General features: G+C 44.8%; 1 protein-coding gene across 2 annotated transcripts in view; it reads left to right on the top strand.

The window, feature by feature from the left end:
- Positions 1 to 16,461, top strand: part of VPS13D (vacuolar protein sorting 13 homolog D (S. cerevisiae)) — a 279,483-nt gene that overhangs the window by 251,291 nt on the left and 11,731 nt on the right. For both annotated transcript variants that reach the window (XM_011996567.1, XM_011996566.1), the window contains one exon: positions 13,378 to 13,509. In XM_011996567.1, coding sequence (XP_011851957.1) covers positions 13,378 to 13,509 — 132 coding nt within the window. The remainder of the gene's footprint in view (positions 1 to 13,377; positions 13,510 to 16,461) is intronic.

Below are 16,461 nucleotides of genomic sequence, written 5' to 3'. Positions count from 1 at the left end.
AAAATGCAAAAATTAGCTGGACATAGTGGCGCACATCTGTAATCCCAGCTACTCAGGAGGCTGAGGCAAGAGAATCACTTGAACCTGGGATGCAGAGGTTGCAGTGAGCCGAGATCACGCCAGTGCACTCCAGCCTGGGTGACAGAGCGGGACTCTGTCTCAAAAAAAAAAAAAAAAGGAAAAAAAGTGAGGCTTCAGCCAGATGTTTTTGGATTATATGTGGTGTGGCCTATTAAATGGCTTTTATTTTTGTTTCCTCCTATTTCTTAGTATTTCTTTCCACCGGTTCCTGTTGTAAAACGTGACCAATTGGTACTGATGCCGTACATCCTTGTATTAGTAAAAATCCTGCTGTGCCTTGAGGCAGGGCTCTGCTTGGACCAGGCCTTCCCAGGAAGCCCGTCCTGCCCTCTGTAGCATATAGTGCCAGACCTCCCCAGCACTCCCACTTACCTTCACTCTTTCATTGTTGATACATGGGCTAGGTTTCCTACAGAGTCATTTCAAGGATGTAGATCTTATCCTCCCAATTGGATTGTGAGTTTATTGTTATTGCCTTTTTTGGTATTCCTCAAGGATGTCCAGAATGCCTCACATAGTGATGGACTCAGAATACGTATTAAAGAGATTTTCTTCAAAATCACACCATTCAGTAAGTTGACCAAGTACATGAAGAGTCAGAAAGACCCAAGGTCTAGTTTGGCTTTGCCAGGCATAGCTTCCTCATCCATAAAATGAAATACTAGTAAGATACTTCCTCATATGAATGTTGGGAGGCTTGGGGTGTCCAGTACACAGTCAGCACTCAGTCAGTGCTGCTGTAGAGACATAGCGTGGACCTTGGTGGCCCAGCAGTCTCAGTCCTGGTTTCTTCTGACCTAAGATTGATGGGAAAGTACAGATGAAAGAGCTGGTTGAGGAGGTGTTGGTAACACAGAGTTTTTTACAGAGTATCCTTGGAGGGTTACGTGCTGCTTTTTGCTGAATCTGAATCTTCTTTTTTTTCTAATATGGAGCTTCATAATCATTCAGGGACTCAGTGTGATGCCACAAGTTTAGAACTTGCCAATTCCTCTCTTATGTTCTGCCAATTTTTAAAAAATGGGAATATGAGTGCATGCGCACGTGTACACACACGTGTGTGTGTGTGCATCTTTGTGTACGTAAAATGCTTGAGATAAAAAAAGGTGGATCAAATTTTGTCTGGCATGACATAGCAACTCTCACCTCTAGTATCTTCTAAAAGTTTAATCACACGGACTTGAACTGGTTTACTTCAATTCTATTTTTATTTTCGTAGTCATTTAAATGTATGGGGAGCCAACTCTTTCAAATGAGACATTTGTCATTAAAACATGTTATTTAGTTTAACCGCGTGGGCCCAGCTTCAGCAACATTGAGGACTGTGAGGAGGGTTCTGAGCAGCTGTTCTCTCCTGACCTGACCACAGCAGTGACCCACCAGCTTGCAATGCACGCAAACTGAAACAGGCAGGGTGGCCAGCCCAGGGTTGTCTGCCCGGTGGTCTTGGCATCTCTACCTTAGGATGCCAGCTCCTGGCCTTCCTTGCCTGCATTGGGTGGCCCTTGGACCTGCCGTGTCATACAGCACAAGAGCCCTTCTGGCCCGCATCACCCTGTGTACTGATTAGGCAGGAATCAGCAAATCCATTGAGTGCATGTTTAATGTGACACAGATGTGGGACATACTGCAGATCTTTCTGCTTACAAATTTTCAGCTTTTTGCATTTCATCAGTGTTGCTTATTATTTACAGAATGTAACTTGAGACATCAGAACAGATTGTAATTTTTTAAAAGGTTGTGGGGAGTGGGGGTGGGGCCGCAGGGGATCTGGGAGAAAAAATCCAGTAGTGTGGAATGTTGTTTGCTGTCCAGACCAAACAAACCAGTTTGCCAAGGGTTGATGGACTATGACAGTCAGTCCAATTCATGTTAACACTGGCGGCACTTCATTAAAAGGCAGCTTGACCTTCTTATCACCAAATAAAGAAGAATCTTTTGTTACCAGGTTGACCATCGCAGCACCAGGCAGAAATGTACCCCTTGTAGAGGCACTGAAGGGCAGCACTGAGCTGCCAGCTCATGTCCTGCCTCCTTCCTGTTCACAGAGAAAGGACGCCGTTGAACCCAGTCCCCACTCAGACACGTGGATGTTCTTGCCTCGTGCCTGCTGTGGCTTTACATCCAGGTGCTGTGGCAAGAGGTGGAAGAAGCCTCTTCCTTTGCCTAAAAATCCAGGATACCCTTGAGGGCATCAGAATGATGGGCCAGGCCAGTTTGACACAAGTTCAAGGAGAAGGTGCCATCTCTTGCTTCTAGAGGGCACATCAAGCTAGAGGTGGCCCCGGCTCCTGAGAACGCTCAACCGTAGGTTACCTTGAAGGGCGAACAGTAAAAGACACCAGCTGGCCGGGAGGAAGATGAAGAGGAGTGCGTGATTGGTTGCTTCTTTCCTGTAAAGGAACAAACATAGACTGTTAGTTCTAAAGAACCTAAAACTTGGGTCCGAAATAATGAGAGCCATATTGTAAAAATCCTTTGAAGAGAGTTCTCCTGGGGAATGTGAGCTAGTGCGGTGACCTGATCCCTTGGTCAGACGGTTCTGAGCTGTTTAAGTGCTGAGTGTCAGCTGTCTACAGGGAGCCGGGCCCCTGAGGAGCAGCCAGGGTTCCAAGCCCCACTGTTCTTTTCCTTCCTGGAAAAGCGCAGACGGTGCACGTTCCCCTGAGGCCACCAGGCAGCTCTACAGTTGCCCTCTGGGTGAACGTGACCCAGGTCAGTAACTCTCTAGCGTCCCCCCCACCCCCAGGCTGGAATGATCAGCATTCCTCCACTGCAGGGGTTCTTGAGTTCTTGAGTTGTTACCAACGCCCTGCCTTTCTCTGGCTCAGACTCGGAGGAGGAGGTCCACTGCGCGCTGCCGCTTCTTCACCCCCTGGGCTTTGGAAGCAGCAGCTCTGGCTCCCCTGCACCCAGTTCTCAGTCTTGTGGTCCTGGCCTGCTCCTTTATCACATATGTCTTGAGCACCCTCTCAGCACGTGGCACTGTTCTGAGTGCTGAGGTGCGACCATGCTTAGAAGAGACAAGAATCCCTGGTTCCGCGTGGCTTCCCTCAACACCTCCGTTTCCAGGCCGTGGCTTGGGTTCAGAAGAATCCCCCTCCCTGGAAGAGATGAGTGGCTGGAAGGAGAGCATGTCACTGGCTTCCCTGAGACCCTCCCGAGAGCCTCAGTTTCTCCCTCTACCACCTGAAGTCTTAACTGCAGGGCCTGAAACAGATTCCCTTTAAAAACCCATGAGTGTGGTGACTGGTTTTCATTCTTGTGAGTTGTTAATTTCCGTGTCCCTAACACTTTTTGAAGCAGCTGCTCCTGTGGCCGCTTTCTTTTCCTCCTCACCCTCCTCCATAGTCTCTGTTTGACAGTAGAAGGAGATTTAAAACCTCCAGGCTGAGTGAACTGGCGGTCTTGAAAAAGCAAACAAATCGGGCCGGGCATGGTGGCTCACGCCTGTAATCCCAGCACTTTGGAAGGCCGAGGCGGGCGGATCACAAGGTCAGGAGTTCGAGACCAGCCTGGCCAATATGGTAAAACCCCGTCTCCACTAAAAATACAAAAAAATTAGCTGGGCATGGTGCTGCATACCATAGGAGTAATCCTAGCTACTCGGGAGGCTGAGGCAGAATTGCTTGAACCCAGGAGGCGGAGGTTGCAGTGAGCCGAGATCGTACCACTGCACTCCAGCCTGGGTGACAGAGTGAGATTACATCTCAAAAAAAAAAAAAAAAAGAGCAAACAAATTGCAAAGCAGGTCCCCTCTGGGGGCTGGAGCATGCTCGTATCTGCTTGGCTTTGGTCATACGAAGAGGCCCTGGGGGAGGGGCTTCAGGACTCCCCAGGGGAGAGGTGACAGGACACACGCTTCCCCCACTTCAGTCAAGGCAGCTTCATTGTCAGCGGTTGTACGTACTAAGATTGTGTTACAAACTTCATTTGCAGAAAGTGTTTTACCCCCTGAAATTTTTTTTTTGAAAGCGCCTGCTGTTTTATTAATGGCACTTTTCTAAAACTTCATTAATTTCAATGCTAAGAATTTGGTAACTGATATAATTCATTGAGCTGCTAGTTTGATTTCGCTCTAGCTCTTTTTAAAAAGCTCTGTCAGGCAATAGGATATGGATGGGAGTGAGTCAGGTAAATAAATGCTTTAAGCAGTCAATTCTTTAGAAAACACCGCTGTAGCCAACATGTGATGTGCTCCTAATGAGTCATTCAGACAGACTCAGGAAAACTTGTCCCCCAGGGTGATCTGTCAAGATAAAATTTTCAGTACTGCAGTTTTGCATTTTGGTGTTTTAAATGGACTTGACACCCAATAATTCTGAATAAAGGTAGGAAAGAGGGAGATGATTAAGTTTTACAAGTACCTACTATGTGCCAGGCACTATGCTACACATTCTTCAGATTTTATCTCAATATTATCAACCAAGTAGGTATTAAGTTCTCACCTATTGATGAGGAAACTGAGGCTAAGAACAGTCTAGTAACTTCTTCAGTGTCACCCAGCTAATAAGTGACTAGGATTTCAGCCTGTGTTTGTCTTTTTTCAGTCTATGTTTGTTCCTTTATACTACCTTGTTCTTAAATTTCATCTCTTCTCTTAAAAGAGGTCAACTTTGGGAGAAGGTAGATAGTATAAACATTAAAAGAAAGAGATTATGTAATCATTTACCAGAAATCAATCTGAAAATAGTGGGCTGGGCGCGGTGGCCCATACCTGCAATCCCAGCACTTTCTGAAGCTAAGGCAGGAAAATCATTTGAACCAAAAAAAAAGTAGTGAAAATATCTGGTTTATTAATGTAATCAGCTTGTTATTGTTAGCATTTGTACTTAATAGCCGCAAAATAAAGCTTACCAGAGATTGTGTATTTCAGTTCATGTGAAATATCTTGGGATTGGCATTAGAGGTGACAGGTTAGCAAGGAATTTGATAATGGCTTGAGAGAGTCCAATAAGTACTACACTCTCTGACTCAGAATGTTCTACTTAGAACACAAAGAAAGCTTACGTTTGTAAAGCGCCTTTTCTTCCATGATGTTGAAAGTTGCAAACCACTTTATAGGTTGTCTACTATTTTGTAAAAGCAAAGCAAACCCAGAATGCATGCAAAAATTATGGCCTTTTAAGAAATCCAAGCCTTTTAGGCTCCATTCTTACTATAGCATGATCTACTTTATTGGAATTCTTTATGAAGTAACTCTGCCCCTCCCCACCCAGCCATTAACAGGTAGTCTCACCCCTGAGGCAGTTGACTAAGAAAAAAAAATCTGGAGTATTTTTATCTTAGAGTTTAAATCCCAATAGGCATATCTGTTGGCATTAGTCCTACCAGCTGTCACAGTTGCAGTGTCATGGAGTCCCCAAAACATGTGTTAAATTATGGGAAGCCTTGACCCCTATAAACAAGTCAGGTGTGAATCCCACTGATGGGAGAAAACCCAGCCCAGGAAATGTCGTCCCTGCTGCTGGATGTCAAATTGCTAAAAACTTAACAATATTAATATAATTTCCAATGATTTCTTGAATCAACATCTTTCTCACATTTTCAATGGCAGTAGTACAACATGGGATTTTCTGTGTGTTATACACGTATGACTTGAGAACCCTGGGGAGAGGTAAGTAGGATGTTAACGAGAAAGCAAAGGGGAAAGGAAAATACTTCAGTTTGAAGCTATGAGCCTCCCCCGTAGGAAAACTAAGTACAAGAGGTTGAATGTTGCACCCTAGCCCATCTTAGATCTCAGACACCTCAACTAGGGTTCCTCGTGTGCACCCATGGCACTGTAAATAATGCACTAAATAAAAAGAATAGGTAGCATTTTATCGAGTGCCTATTATGTACTTGGCTCTGTTCTAAGCACTGTACATGTATTATCTACTCCTCACAACAACCCATTATTACCCCCATTGTATAGATGAGAAAACCATCACTCCAGGAAGTCACATAATTTCCCTGTGGTTGCAGTTCCTACGGGGTAGAGCTGGGATTCAAACCCACTGGGCAGCCTGGCTCCAGAGCCGATCCTCTCAGCCATTATATTACGCTGCCTACTCCAGTGCTCCCTGTCTCTCCTAGTGCTCCCCTGCTATGTTCTCATTGCTGTAAGTTCCCTGGATACTTCCATCCCAGTCTTCCTCAGGGCCTAGTGCTGGCCTCTGCATATGATAGTTCGGGAAAGGTTGGTTGAATAGGGGACTGGAGGAGGCAGGCACAAACCATTTGCAGGGCTCTAAGTAGGCTCGTTTTTCTGGCTCCCCTAGTTTGGATCCTCAGTCAGTAATTCCATATAAGAACCAATCTCCACTAACATAAGGTTTCTTTCTGCCCAACCTATTTTCCATGTGTCCAAAATCCAAATCGTCCCAACCTACGGATTGAATACTATCTTTGAGTGGGTTCTAGAAGGTGTATTTCCGTTTCTCTTGAAACTATGGGGAAGAATTTCTCATGTAAATAGAGCCAAACTTTAGAAATTTTCATCCTCTAGTAGAGTATTCTCAGATTACAATTTGCACTGAAAGGAGTAAAATCTGTTTATGAAGAAGAAATGCTTTTCCACTTTGTCTTTAGAAGTAGATGCATGTGGCCAAGAGGAGGGAGCTACGAGTCAGAGGTAGATGCAGCATATGGCATGGTGGGAGCTACAGGTCTGAGACAGATGCAGCCCACGGCATGGTGGGAGCTACAGGTCCGAGATAGATGCAGCCCATGGTGTGGTGGGCTTCTTGGGCTTGCAGACATTGTACTGCTGTGGATACCAGAGGGTTTTTCACCAGTTCATCTATTCCAGTGCAGACAGTACTATTTAGACAGACTGCGGGGTTTCTCTTAGAGAAATGACAAATGTTTGTTAGGCCGTTTGGTCAAGAACCCTGGTATCTTGTAACTGTTATCAATGACCAGTATTGTAAGAGGTAGTCTGAATTGATCTACGTTCTCAGTCTGATTGTGCACACTCGAGCACAATATATATCAGTAAGATACTTGATTAAAACAAAAGCCCTGTACGCATACATAAAGTGAGTGCAAGCACAAACCCATCACGCAGCCCTAAGGAAGATGGCAGCCATCAGTTGAATAAACATTCTATGATGCTGATGCCACATGTGTGACATACACTTTCTACTCACTTACTGATTGTTTTTGAGCATCACTTGGTTGATAGACACTGGCCATGACAGACTTCTCAACCAAATTAAGCTGTGTAGGGGTATGTGTATGTGTGCACAGCGTCTGTCTTAACCGACAGAACTATGACATAGTTACTCATCGTATAAGCTATGAATAATTAATGCCTGGCTAACTGTTGACTCTCAGGCTGAAAGGCAAGATCAACCAAGTAGAATTGCCTGGATCTTCCTGTGTCACCTTATTTGGATTTACTGTTGATTTTTTTTAAAAAGACGTGAGTTGTTATTACTCTGATCATTGGTTTTGGGCCTCCAGTGTATGTCAGATAGCAATGGCCAGATGCAGGCACACTCTGTATTGATTGCCCTCACTGGATGCATATCTGCAGTGTGTCAGCCACTGTATCCACAGCCCCTTCCCCGGGGGAAGAGTCCTCCATGCTGTACAGCAGACTCCCTGACATTTTCATGGAGTTCAAAGCTCAAGTTGGTTTGGTGCTGACATTCTGGATTAGCTGGTTGACTGGAAGGACTGCTTCTTTCTATACACTGTGAAATTTATAAACCGCAGCAGCTGAGGGTTTAACATGGCCGACAAGCTCCAGCTGGCAGCAATTAAATACACCACAGACCTTTGGCCAAACAAAGGTTTGTGGAGGCAGAGTTGCTGCATGTGCACTGAACAGACTCTTAGGTTGAGTTGGTTCATAAGAGATGCTGTCGACTTAGGAGAGGTGAGTGGGTGGCTTTTGGCCACCTCTTGTTCGGTGATCCATTGTCCCCAGAATTATGGTATCAAGACCCTGTCCAAGTAGCAGCAAAGGTGGTCAGAGGAAAGGGGCAAAGTCACCAGGGAGGCCGCAGGCCTGCCTAACAGGGGTGGACCAGAGTCATTTAGACGTTGGTGTGCTGCTCTAGCACCAGTGGCAGGACCCACAGCTATTCCACTTTTTTTTTATTCATTCATTGGACACCACTATGCTATAGGCTATAGGCTGAAAAGGAGAAGATGGGAATGAAAAAACAATAAGCCATTTCATATCCGTTCAAGCAGCAAAGATTCATGAGTCTAGACCAGTGCTATCCAAAATAAAATTTAAATTTCAAATTCAGTCCTTTAGTTACACTGGCCACATTTCACATGCTCTGTAGCCACATGTGTTGTAGCTGTGCATTGGACAGTGCAGTCCTGGAGAATACCAAGTGTTGGGGATAGATCACTAGGGCATCTTAAATGCCTCATGGGCAGGAGTGTAAAAATGGTTCAGCCACTTCGAACACAGTTTGGATTATCTTGTTAAGTGAACATTTATATCTTGTGAGCCAGCAAATTCCCCCTAGATAGATTCTCAAAGTTCACCAGGATGAACACGTACAGGAATGTTCGTAATAGCATCATCTGTAATAGCAGAACCTGGAAAAAACCCATGTGCCATCAACAGGAAGATGGATATATCATGGGATAGTCATACAATGGAATATTAATAAAGCAGAGACATGGTGAATTAATCATAGCTACACACAAAAGAAGGCCTGAATCTTAGCAATGTGACAGCGACATCCTTTTTCAAAAGCCCAAAACTAAACCCATAGAACATAACAAGAATGTAATGGAGCATCCTTTGAAATGTGGTAAGACTACATAAAAAAGAAAAGCACAGGAATGAGAAACATAGGATTCAGAAGGAAGTTCCTGCCTTAGGTAAAGGAGGAACAGGGATTTGGGGTGGCAGAAGACCAATTTGTGGTCCACAATAGAGCGATGGAGTTTTTTTTTTTTTTTTTTTTTTGCTTTCACAGATGTTTATTTCAAATAAATAAAGAGAGCCTGATGATGAGAGTGGGCCTTGAACTAGGGATAATCATGACCCCAGTCCTAAAGTCCAGTTAAAAAAAAAAGAACTGGCCGGGCGCAGTGGCTTATGCCTGTAATGCCAGCCCTTTGGGAGGCCGAGGCGGGCGGATCACAAGGTCAGGAGATCGAGACCATCCTGGCTAACACGGTAAAACCCCATCTCTACTAAAAATACAAAATATTAGCCGGGCGTGGTGGCGGGTGCCTGTAGTCCCAGCTGCTCGGGAGGCTGAGGCAGGAGAATGACGTGAACCCGGGAGGCGGAGCTTGCAGTGAGCCGAGATCACACCACTGTACTCCAGCCTGGGCGACAGAGCACGACTCTGTCTCAAAAAAAAAAAAAAAAAAAAAGGGACTAGAGTCCTTTCCCTCCAGGTGCTCATAGGCTTACTGGAACATACAGGAAAGTCACTTAAAAATGGACACACTGGCACCGGGCATGAACAAATGTAGGATTGCCGTTACATGGTCATACTAGTTTTAAAGGCCGGCTTGAGTGTGCAAGTACCACATCAATAGATGAACAAAACAGCGTCGTCACACTGTGGCCTTTAAACTTTTTGCTGGCTTACGAGGTTTGAAAACAGTAGCTTACTGTTGGCTTTTTACATTATTTTGGTAATTCTGTAAGATTGGAACTAAATTTGTTCATATGCAGTGACTGTAAATATTCTCCCCTACTCACAGCCTACCGACTTGGATCTGAGAAGGTAAAATTTTAGTTGAGTTTTGGAGCAGAAAGAAGAGTTTTTCAGATACTGACATTGATGAGGTGATAGGGGAGTGGGGAAAAATTCCTTTAATCCAGCTTGCTGCTTCTAGGAAGAGTATGCCTTCTGGAAGTCCTTGTATTCATAAGACTGTAACAGAAGATGTTTCCTTTTAGGGTAAAATTGAACTCATCTGTCTTTTCTTCCATGTTGATGTGAAAAATTAGCCTTGAATGCCACAGCGAGCTCCCCTAGTCAGCAGTGTTGAGCACTGAATCCAGCCTTGCCCTTGATATCTGTTTGATCAAAAGGCAAGAACCCTGGAAATGGGAAGATAGTTTGTGGCCTGTTGTCAAGACAGTCAAGAGAAGAAGCATAACAACAATAGTCAGTGTGTATCCTTAGGGGAGCCACTCTGCTTTTGTATTCTCTGATGTTTTGATGGGTTTGTAGTTTGCAGGTTAAAAAATAATGTATTGGGAATGGGGGTGAGGTTGGATCACTGAAACCTGGGGAAGACCCTGAGGGAGTCCACTGAGTCAGGAAATAACTGTTTACACTAGAAAGCTGTTTGAGCCTGTGAGAAGATCAACAAGGTGAGCGCTTTTACTCCCATTCTCAATTATTCTGGAGCTGTCGTGAGATGAAATTTTTAAGAGCTCGGGTCCAGAAACAAGCCGCCTTTCCTCGGCTTCTCTGGCTTCCTCAGATCCACCAGAGGCATTTAGGACTTCAGGTTTTCTCCTATCTAGTAGCATGTTTTCCCTCAGCTTTGAGTACTAATGAAAATCCTGCTTCGTGTAAGGGAAAGGCCTGTCATCAGTGTCAGCTTCAGGACATTGCCGTCATGTCCCTTTCTGTGTTTTGATCAATGGGGCAGACAGACACACCCTTGACCTTTCTGTCAGGAAGATGGGGTTCTAGCTGGTTCACGTTTTGCCTCAATGTTGATTTTGCTTTCAGTGCTCAAAATCCCTAGTCTTTAAACTCTCCACCAAAGCTTGCAGGTCGTCCTTCCTTTTTAGCTCAATTAATGGCCCTTATGCCATCTGCCAGCCACCAGGCACTCACTCGTTTATTCAGCTTATCCTAACTGCTGCTGTACCATAAACCAGACACTGTTCTCCATCCCAGGAATGCAGTGAATGAAACAAATTCCCCCTCTCCTGGAGCCTCCAGTCCACATGGGAGCCAAGCAGTAAATAGCATGTTTATCCACCTGGCATGGAAAGCAAATGTGTTTTGAGCAGATGACTGACTTGATGTAACTTATCTGTTTTTTTTTTTTTTAGACAGAGTCTCGCTCTGTCACCCAGGCTGGAGTGCAGTGGCACGATCTCGGCTCACTGCAAGCTCCGCCTCCCAGGTTCATGCCATTCTCCTGCCTCAGCCTCCCAAGTAGCTGGGACTACAGGCGCCCGCCACCACACTCAGCTAATTTTTTTGTATTTTTAGTAGAGACAGGGTTTCACCATGTTAGCCAGGATGGTCTTGATCTCCTGACCTCGTGATCCGCCCGCCTTGGCCTCCCAAAGTGCTGGGATTACAGGCGTGAGTCACTGCACCCGGCCAATGTAACTTATTTTTTGAAAGGGCCATTCTCATTGCCATGAGGAGAGTGGACAAGGATGGAAGGGAAGAGAACAAGTTATGAGGCTACTATGATAATACATTACAAATCCAGGAATCATTTGTTAGTTATGATCAAGATGGCGAAATAGTCAGATTTGGGATATATATTGAATTTGAGCTTGTGCAGGCCTCCAGGTTGATTGGGGAAGATGTGTTGAGACGAGTCTGAATCAAACCTTACATTGAAAGTGATGAGGAAGCAGACCCTGCCATATTCCTCTCGGAGAGGCTTTGGGCTTCTACCATGTAGCCTGGCAGAGAGGTCAGCAGGACTGCCTTGGGGAAAGGATACTTTATTAGCCTGTATAGGCAGTGATTGGAATGGCAGCAGGTGTTTTGCTAGGCAAGGAGATAAGAACAGAGCTCTGCTACCTGGAGAGGCACGCCAGGCTCCTTCCCCTAAGCCCCCCGCCTGCAGAGGTTACCATCATCCTTTCGGCAGCAGTTGTCCAGCTTCTCTGCTGATGGGTTAGCGGCAGCCCCTATACTGCCCTCCCCACTTTCAATCGATAGTTGGGCTCTGAGTAGCCAACTGTAAGCCTGCGTCTTGAAGGAAGGATTGAGACTGGCAGGGTATGTGAGTGTGTGATATAAATACAATGGGTTTTTTACTCTTTCCCTTAGTGCAGATCTTTGAAACTTCTATACAGTCTCTTTCTATTACCCTTAGAGAGTACAATTGATAGTACTGAAGGCATCCTTCTAACCGAACTTGTGTAAAATTATCACTAGATTTTTGTCTTTCCAGCACATATCAAACCTCACCAAGGTAGGGAGCTGTCCTTCAGAGGTCGTCACAGCCTGTTGAACTGAGTGCTGACCTGGATTCGGGAGCACTTTTCAGTTACCCCAGCTGTGCACGGTCTAGTGCATGGCCTGCGACAAGTTTCTAGGGTTGTTTCTGTCCATGTTACCAAACTGACTTGCCCACCAGGGCACTTTCTGCCCTCGTAAGTAAATCTCTGTGCTGCGTACTGTTAGTTCCTGCTTCTGAAGTGCTGATTCAGTGTGTAAGCCTTCTCCTCTCTTTTAGACCTGTCTAGAGAGGGATGTTTTGCTTCAGTGAGCTCCAGGAACAAATAATAAAAAGTACAGCAAGTACAAGGCCGAGGACAGACCCCGTGCGCTCTTATCAGTCATCTGAAATATGCGCAGCCTTTCCAAGACAAATGCGCACTCCTGTTTCTAGGAAAACACCAGAAAGTACTTACCAATTACCCTGTATATGGTGTGTGGAAAAGACAACATCAGCCTACCCTGAAAGCCATAACAGAGCAGATTCCTCTGGGCAGCCGACAGCTGAGTGGCCCAAGTTAGAGCCACTGCAGAATCCCAGCCTGTGGCCTGGGCCAGGTCTAGGTCCAGGGGGCTTTCTTCCCTTGCATGATTACCATGTCCCTCACCCTTTGCCCAAGCAACTGACCTCATCTTAGAAGAAGTCTCAAGGGTTGATGTGTTCTTACTAAATGCCCAGGATTTTCTTCCAGACCCATCACAGATCCAAAGATGGCTCTCCTGAAGAGATGCCTAGATAAACAGGGTGCAACCCGGGGGAATCTATTACAGTAATAACCACAGGAATGAGAGCCGCCGCTGGTGGGCAGCTCACCATCCGCCAGGACCAGGCTTGGTGGGCACTGTTTTATTTGATCTTCACAGCAGTCCTGTAAGGTAGGTGTCATCGTCCTGTTTCAGAGAGAAAACTGAACCTGAAAGTTAAGGAAGTTAACCAACTTGTCCACGATCACATGGCCAGAAAATGGTAGAGGCAGGATTCAAACTCAGTTGAGGGTCTTTAACCACTATTTCATGGTACATTCATTCACAGGCAATACCGTCGTTTAATTCTGTTCACTAAACGTAGAGTATGTCTGGTATTACAGAGTGCTTTTGTCTTAGTGAGAAAGGGAAATCATTTTAACCTGCACACTTAACCTCTTGGATTTTTGTCCATTTACCCATCTAGGACTCAAGCACAGAGGGTTCGGAAACCGCGTTGCTGCACGGGGCCCCAGGGGCTGCTTCCCCGATACTCTGAGAGCCAGGCGGAAGGACAGGAGCAGCTCTTCAAACTCACAGACAACATACAGGACGAATTGTAAGTTAGAGCATGGCAAACCAGCCCTGTGGGTCTACTGAGTTGCCTCTTCTCCTTTTGATCCTGAGAAGTTTCCATCTGATCTGAGTTATTTTCATGACTCTCCGACCTTAGATCTGGTCAAAGAATTCCTTGCCCCAAATGTTTTTTAGATTTAGACATAACTGATGGTAAACAGCCTTTTACTCTAAGGAGGGGTTTTTGACCATGTGCCATAGCCGGGCCTTAGTGTTTTGTTTCTAGAAAATGGCAGTCTCTTTCTAGTTAGTTCGAAGAGAGAAGATAATGAATAAAATGTTCTCAATTTTAAGGTTTTTCTCCAGGAAAAATTTCTTAAACTTTGATATCCCACTTTTGCGGCAGAATGCTAGCAATACAAAACGGAAAGACAAATAGCAAACAACTAATAGTTGGACATTTTGGAAATGTGTTTTTCTTAAGATTGCTTTGTTACTCTTTAAATATGGAGCCTTGTATACCTGGGATCTTGTCGTATCTTCAGTTAGTGATTTTATTCCTAGTTGACATGGTAGAATTAAGTCTTTCACTATTTTAGGATATTTTGCAGAGATCCTTGTAGCATAAACGTGCTTTATAACCTGAATAGGTGCCAGAACCACCAGCCCAGAGAAAGCAGTTAGTTGTGTCTAGAAGTAGCAAAATACTAGTTTAATTTCTTCTGATGCTTATTTGTCTCCTTTAAGGTAAAGCGAGCTTGGGAGGATTCTGAGTGCTGTGAGTGTGTTTTGGTGGGTGGAGGAATGTCTGAAATAGAGGTCAACTGTCAGGATAGTCTTCAGAGTCGTTGTTAGGGACAGTGTTAAGTAGATCTCATCTCATATTTTCATGGCAGTATTTGAATGGGGATATCAAAAGCCGAATCCAGAAGGTATTTGTTGCTTGCCAGATAGAATGGCATCTTCCTACCCGTGCCCTGTGTGACCCTTGTGGTGTTATCAGAAGGTCTCCTGATAATGGAGTTGTATTTTCTTGTTTCGTCTACTTGGGTTGCCATTATAAAGTATTATAGACTGGGCAGCTTAAGCAACAGAAATTTGTCTTCTTGCAGTTCTAAAGTCTGAGAGGTCCAGAATCGCGGTATCTTCTGATTCTGCTGCTGGTGGGGTTCTCTTCCTGGCTTGCGGTAGCCCTCTTCTCACTGTGTCCGCACATTGCAGAGAGAGGTGGGGGGAGCTCTGTGGTGTCTCTTATAAGGGTACTAATCCTATGAGCTCAGGGCCCCAACCTTATGACTTAACTGTGATTACTTTCTTACTCCAAGTGGTCACATTGGAGTTAGGGCTTCCACATATGAATTGACAGGGAGGGGTAACTCTGTCCACAGCAGGTGTCGCTCGTAGCTTCTGCTGTTGAGTCCAGTGCCTAGAGTGCCCATGCAGTTCACTGCAGGGAGAACTTTCTATTCCTTCCTTCCTTGGGGCAGGGATTTGGTACCATGACTGCTCTTGATACTGCTTTGTAGATGGAACTTTTAGCCTTTGGATGGGAGGTCTAGAGAGTCATTTCTCAGGTCTGGCAGGACATGGTGCAGAGTCTGCTACAATGGCAGCCCTGTGAGGCTGGGATTTTTGTCTGTTCCATTCAGGGAAGAATCCTCAGCACACAGACCAGTGCCTGGCATCTAATAGGCACCCAGTACATACAGCCAGATAGCTGCAGTTCAGCATTTGTGTTCACATATGTCCATTTTCCAATCATTTGGGGGTTTTTTGTCAAAGGCTAAATGAGATTTTAAATTACTGCATGTTGTCTTTTCACTTTCCTCCCCAACTCACCTCCATTCAAGTCAAACCATCTCTGGTCACTGTGAAATTCGTTTGCAATAGAAGACATTGCGTAGTACAGCCAACATAGGACTGCTCTCAGTGAGAGACACACATTGAAAAACAGAGCCAGAGAGAGCTGAAAACTGGAATCAAAATGAAATCAGTAAAATAGTTTTCATGAAATTCATATGAACTAGGAAGAGATACTGGCATGAATGAATTCTGACTTTAAAAGATGAAAACCATGTGTCTCCACCCAAGCGGTGGGTTAAATCTTGCCAGTGAATGCTGAAGGAGGCACGTGACCACGGCCTTCCCCAGTGTACAAGGAAGAAGCCATCAGGGAGTGTGGCGAATGTTCCTCTGAAGTGTCCTCAGTTGTCAGCTTGGGTCTTCGCGGTGGAGTGAACGTTACACTCATCACTTTGCAAGAAAGGAGTTTTCAGGAAAAGCCCACAAGCGCCAAATTATACCTCTGACTTTTATCCTAGATTTGTAATTAAAAACATGTTTAAAGACCTAATTATTTGCATATTTCCCTTCAGAGTTAACCCCTTTAAAGGGTCTTTAATACCTTGCTCTACTGTTCGAACTAAATGTTTCCACATTTTTTTCCAGTTAGGCTCACTGTTTCACTTCTGGAAAATATTGTGTAATTATTTCCCGATGGAGTGAAAACCCCACGAAGTCCCCAGTGCCATCGTGACTTCAACCGTGTTCTCCCAGATCGACTTGCATTTCATTTTTTCATTCTATTTAATTAATTAATATCAAAAAGATAGTTACCGACATTTGATTTCTGGTCTGGCCAGCTGAAAGGTCTTCACTTTCAAATTAATCATATATTCCTCTGAGAAGTTGCGCAATTGTCACTGCTTCCCATCTTTCTCAATTTTGGTTTTGAAACAGGATCCGGGTTAAAATGATGTTAAAGTAACATTTGTCTTATGTGGTGAAATTAATTTTTCTTTCTAACTCGTGTCTCATTTGTAGCCAGAAATTCATTTTCATTTTGTTGTAAGGTACCTGTTTTATTTCTAATACTGCATCACATTTAACGGTGCACACCAGGCTGGTGAGAGGAGGGTGGCTCCTGCCTTTTAGAAAACGCTCAGGAGCAACCCACGTGACCTGTGAAGCTGGCCTAATGTACTGCTTTCTGGAA

Source organism: Mandrillus leucophaeus, unplaced genomic scaffold, assembly GCF_000951045.1.
Source record: "Mandrillus leucophaeus isolate KB7577 unplaced genomic scaffold, Mleu.le_1.0 Scaffold52, whole genome shotgun sequence".
In the NCBI taxonomy this organism is placed as follows: Eukaryota; Metazoa; Chordata; class Mammalia; order Primates; family Cercopithecidae; genus Mandrillus; species Mandrillus leucophaeus.
Note: the sequence above shows the minus strand (reverse complement) of the source record. Positions and strands in the feature narration are given on the sequence as shown.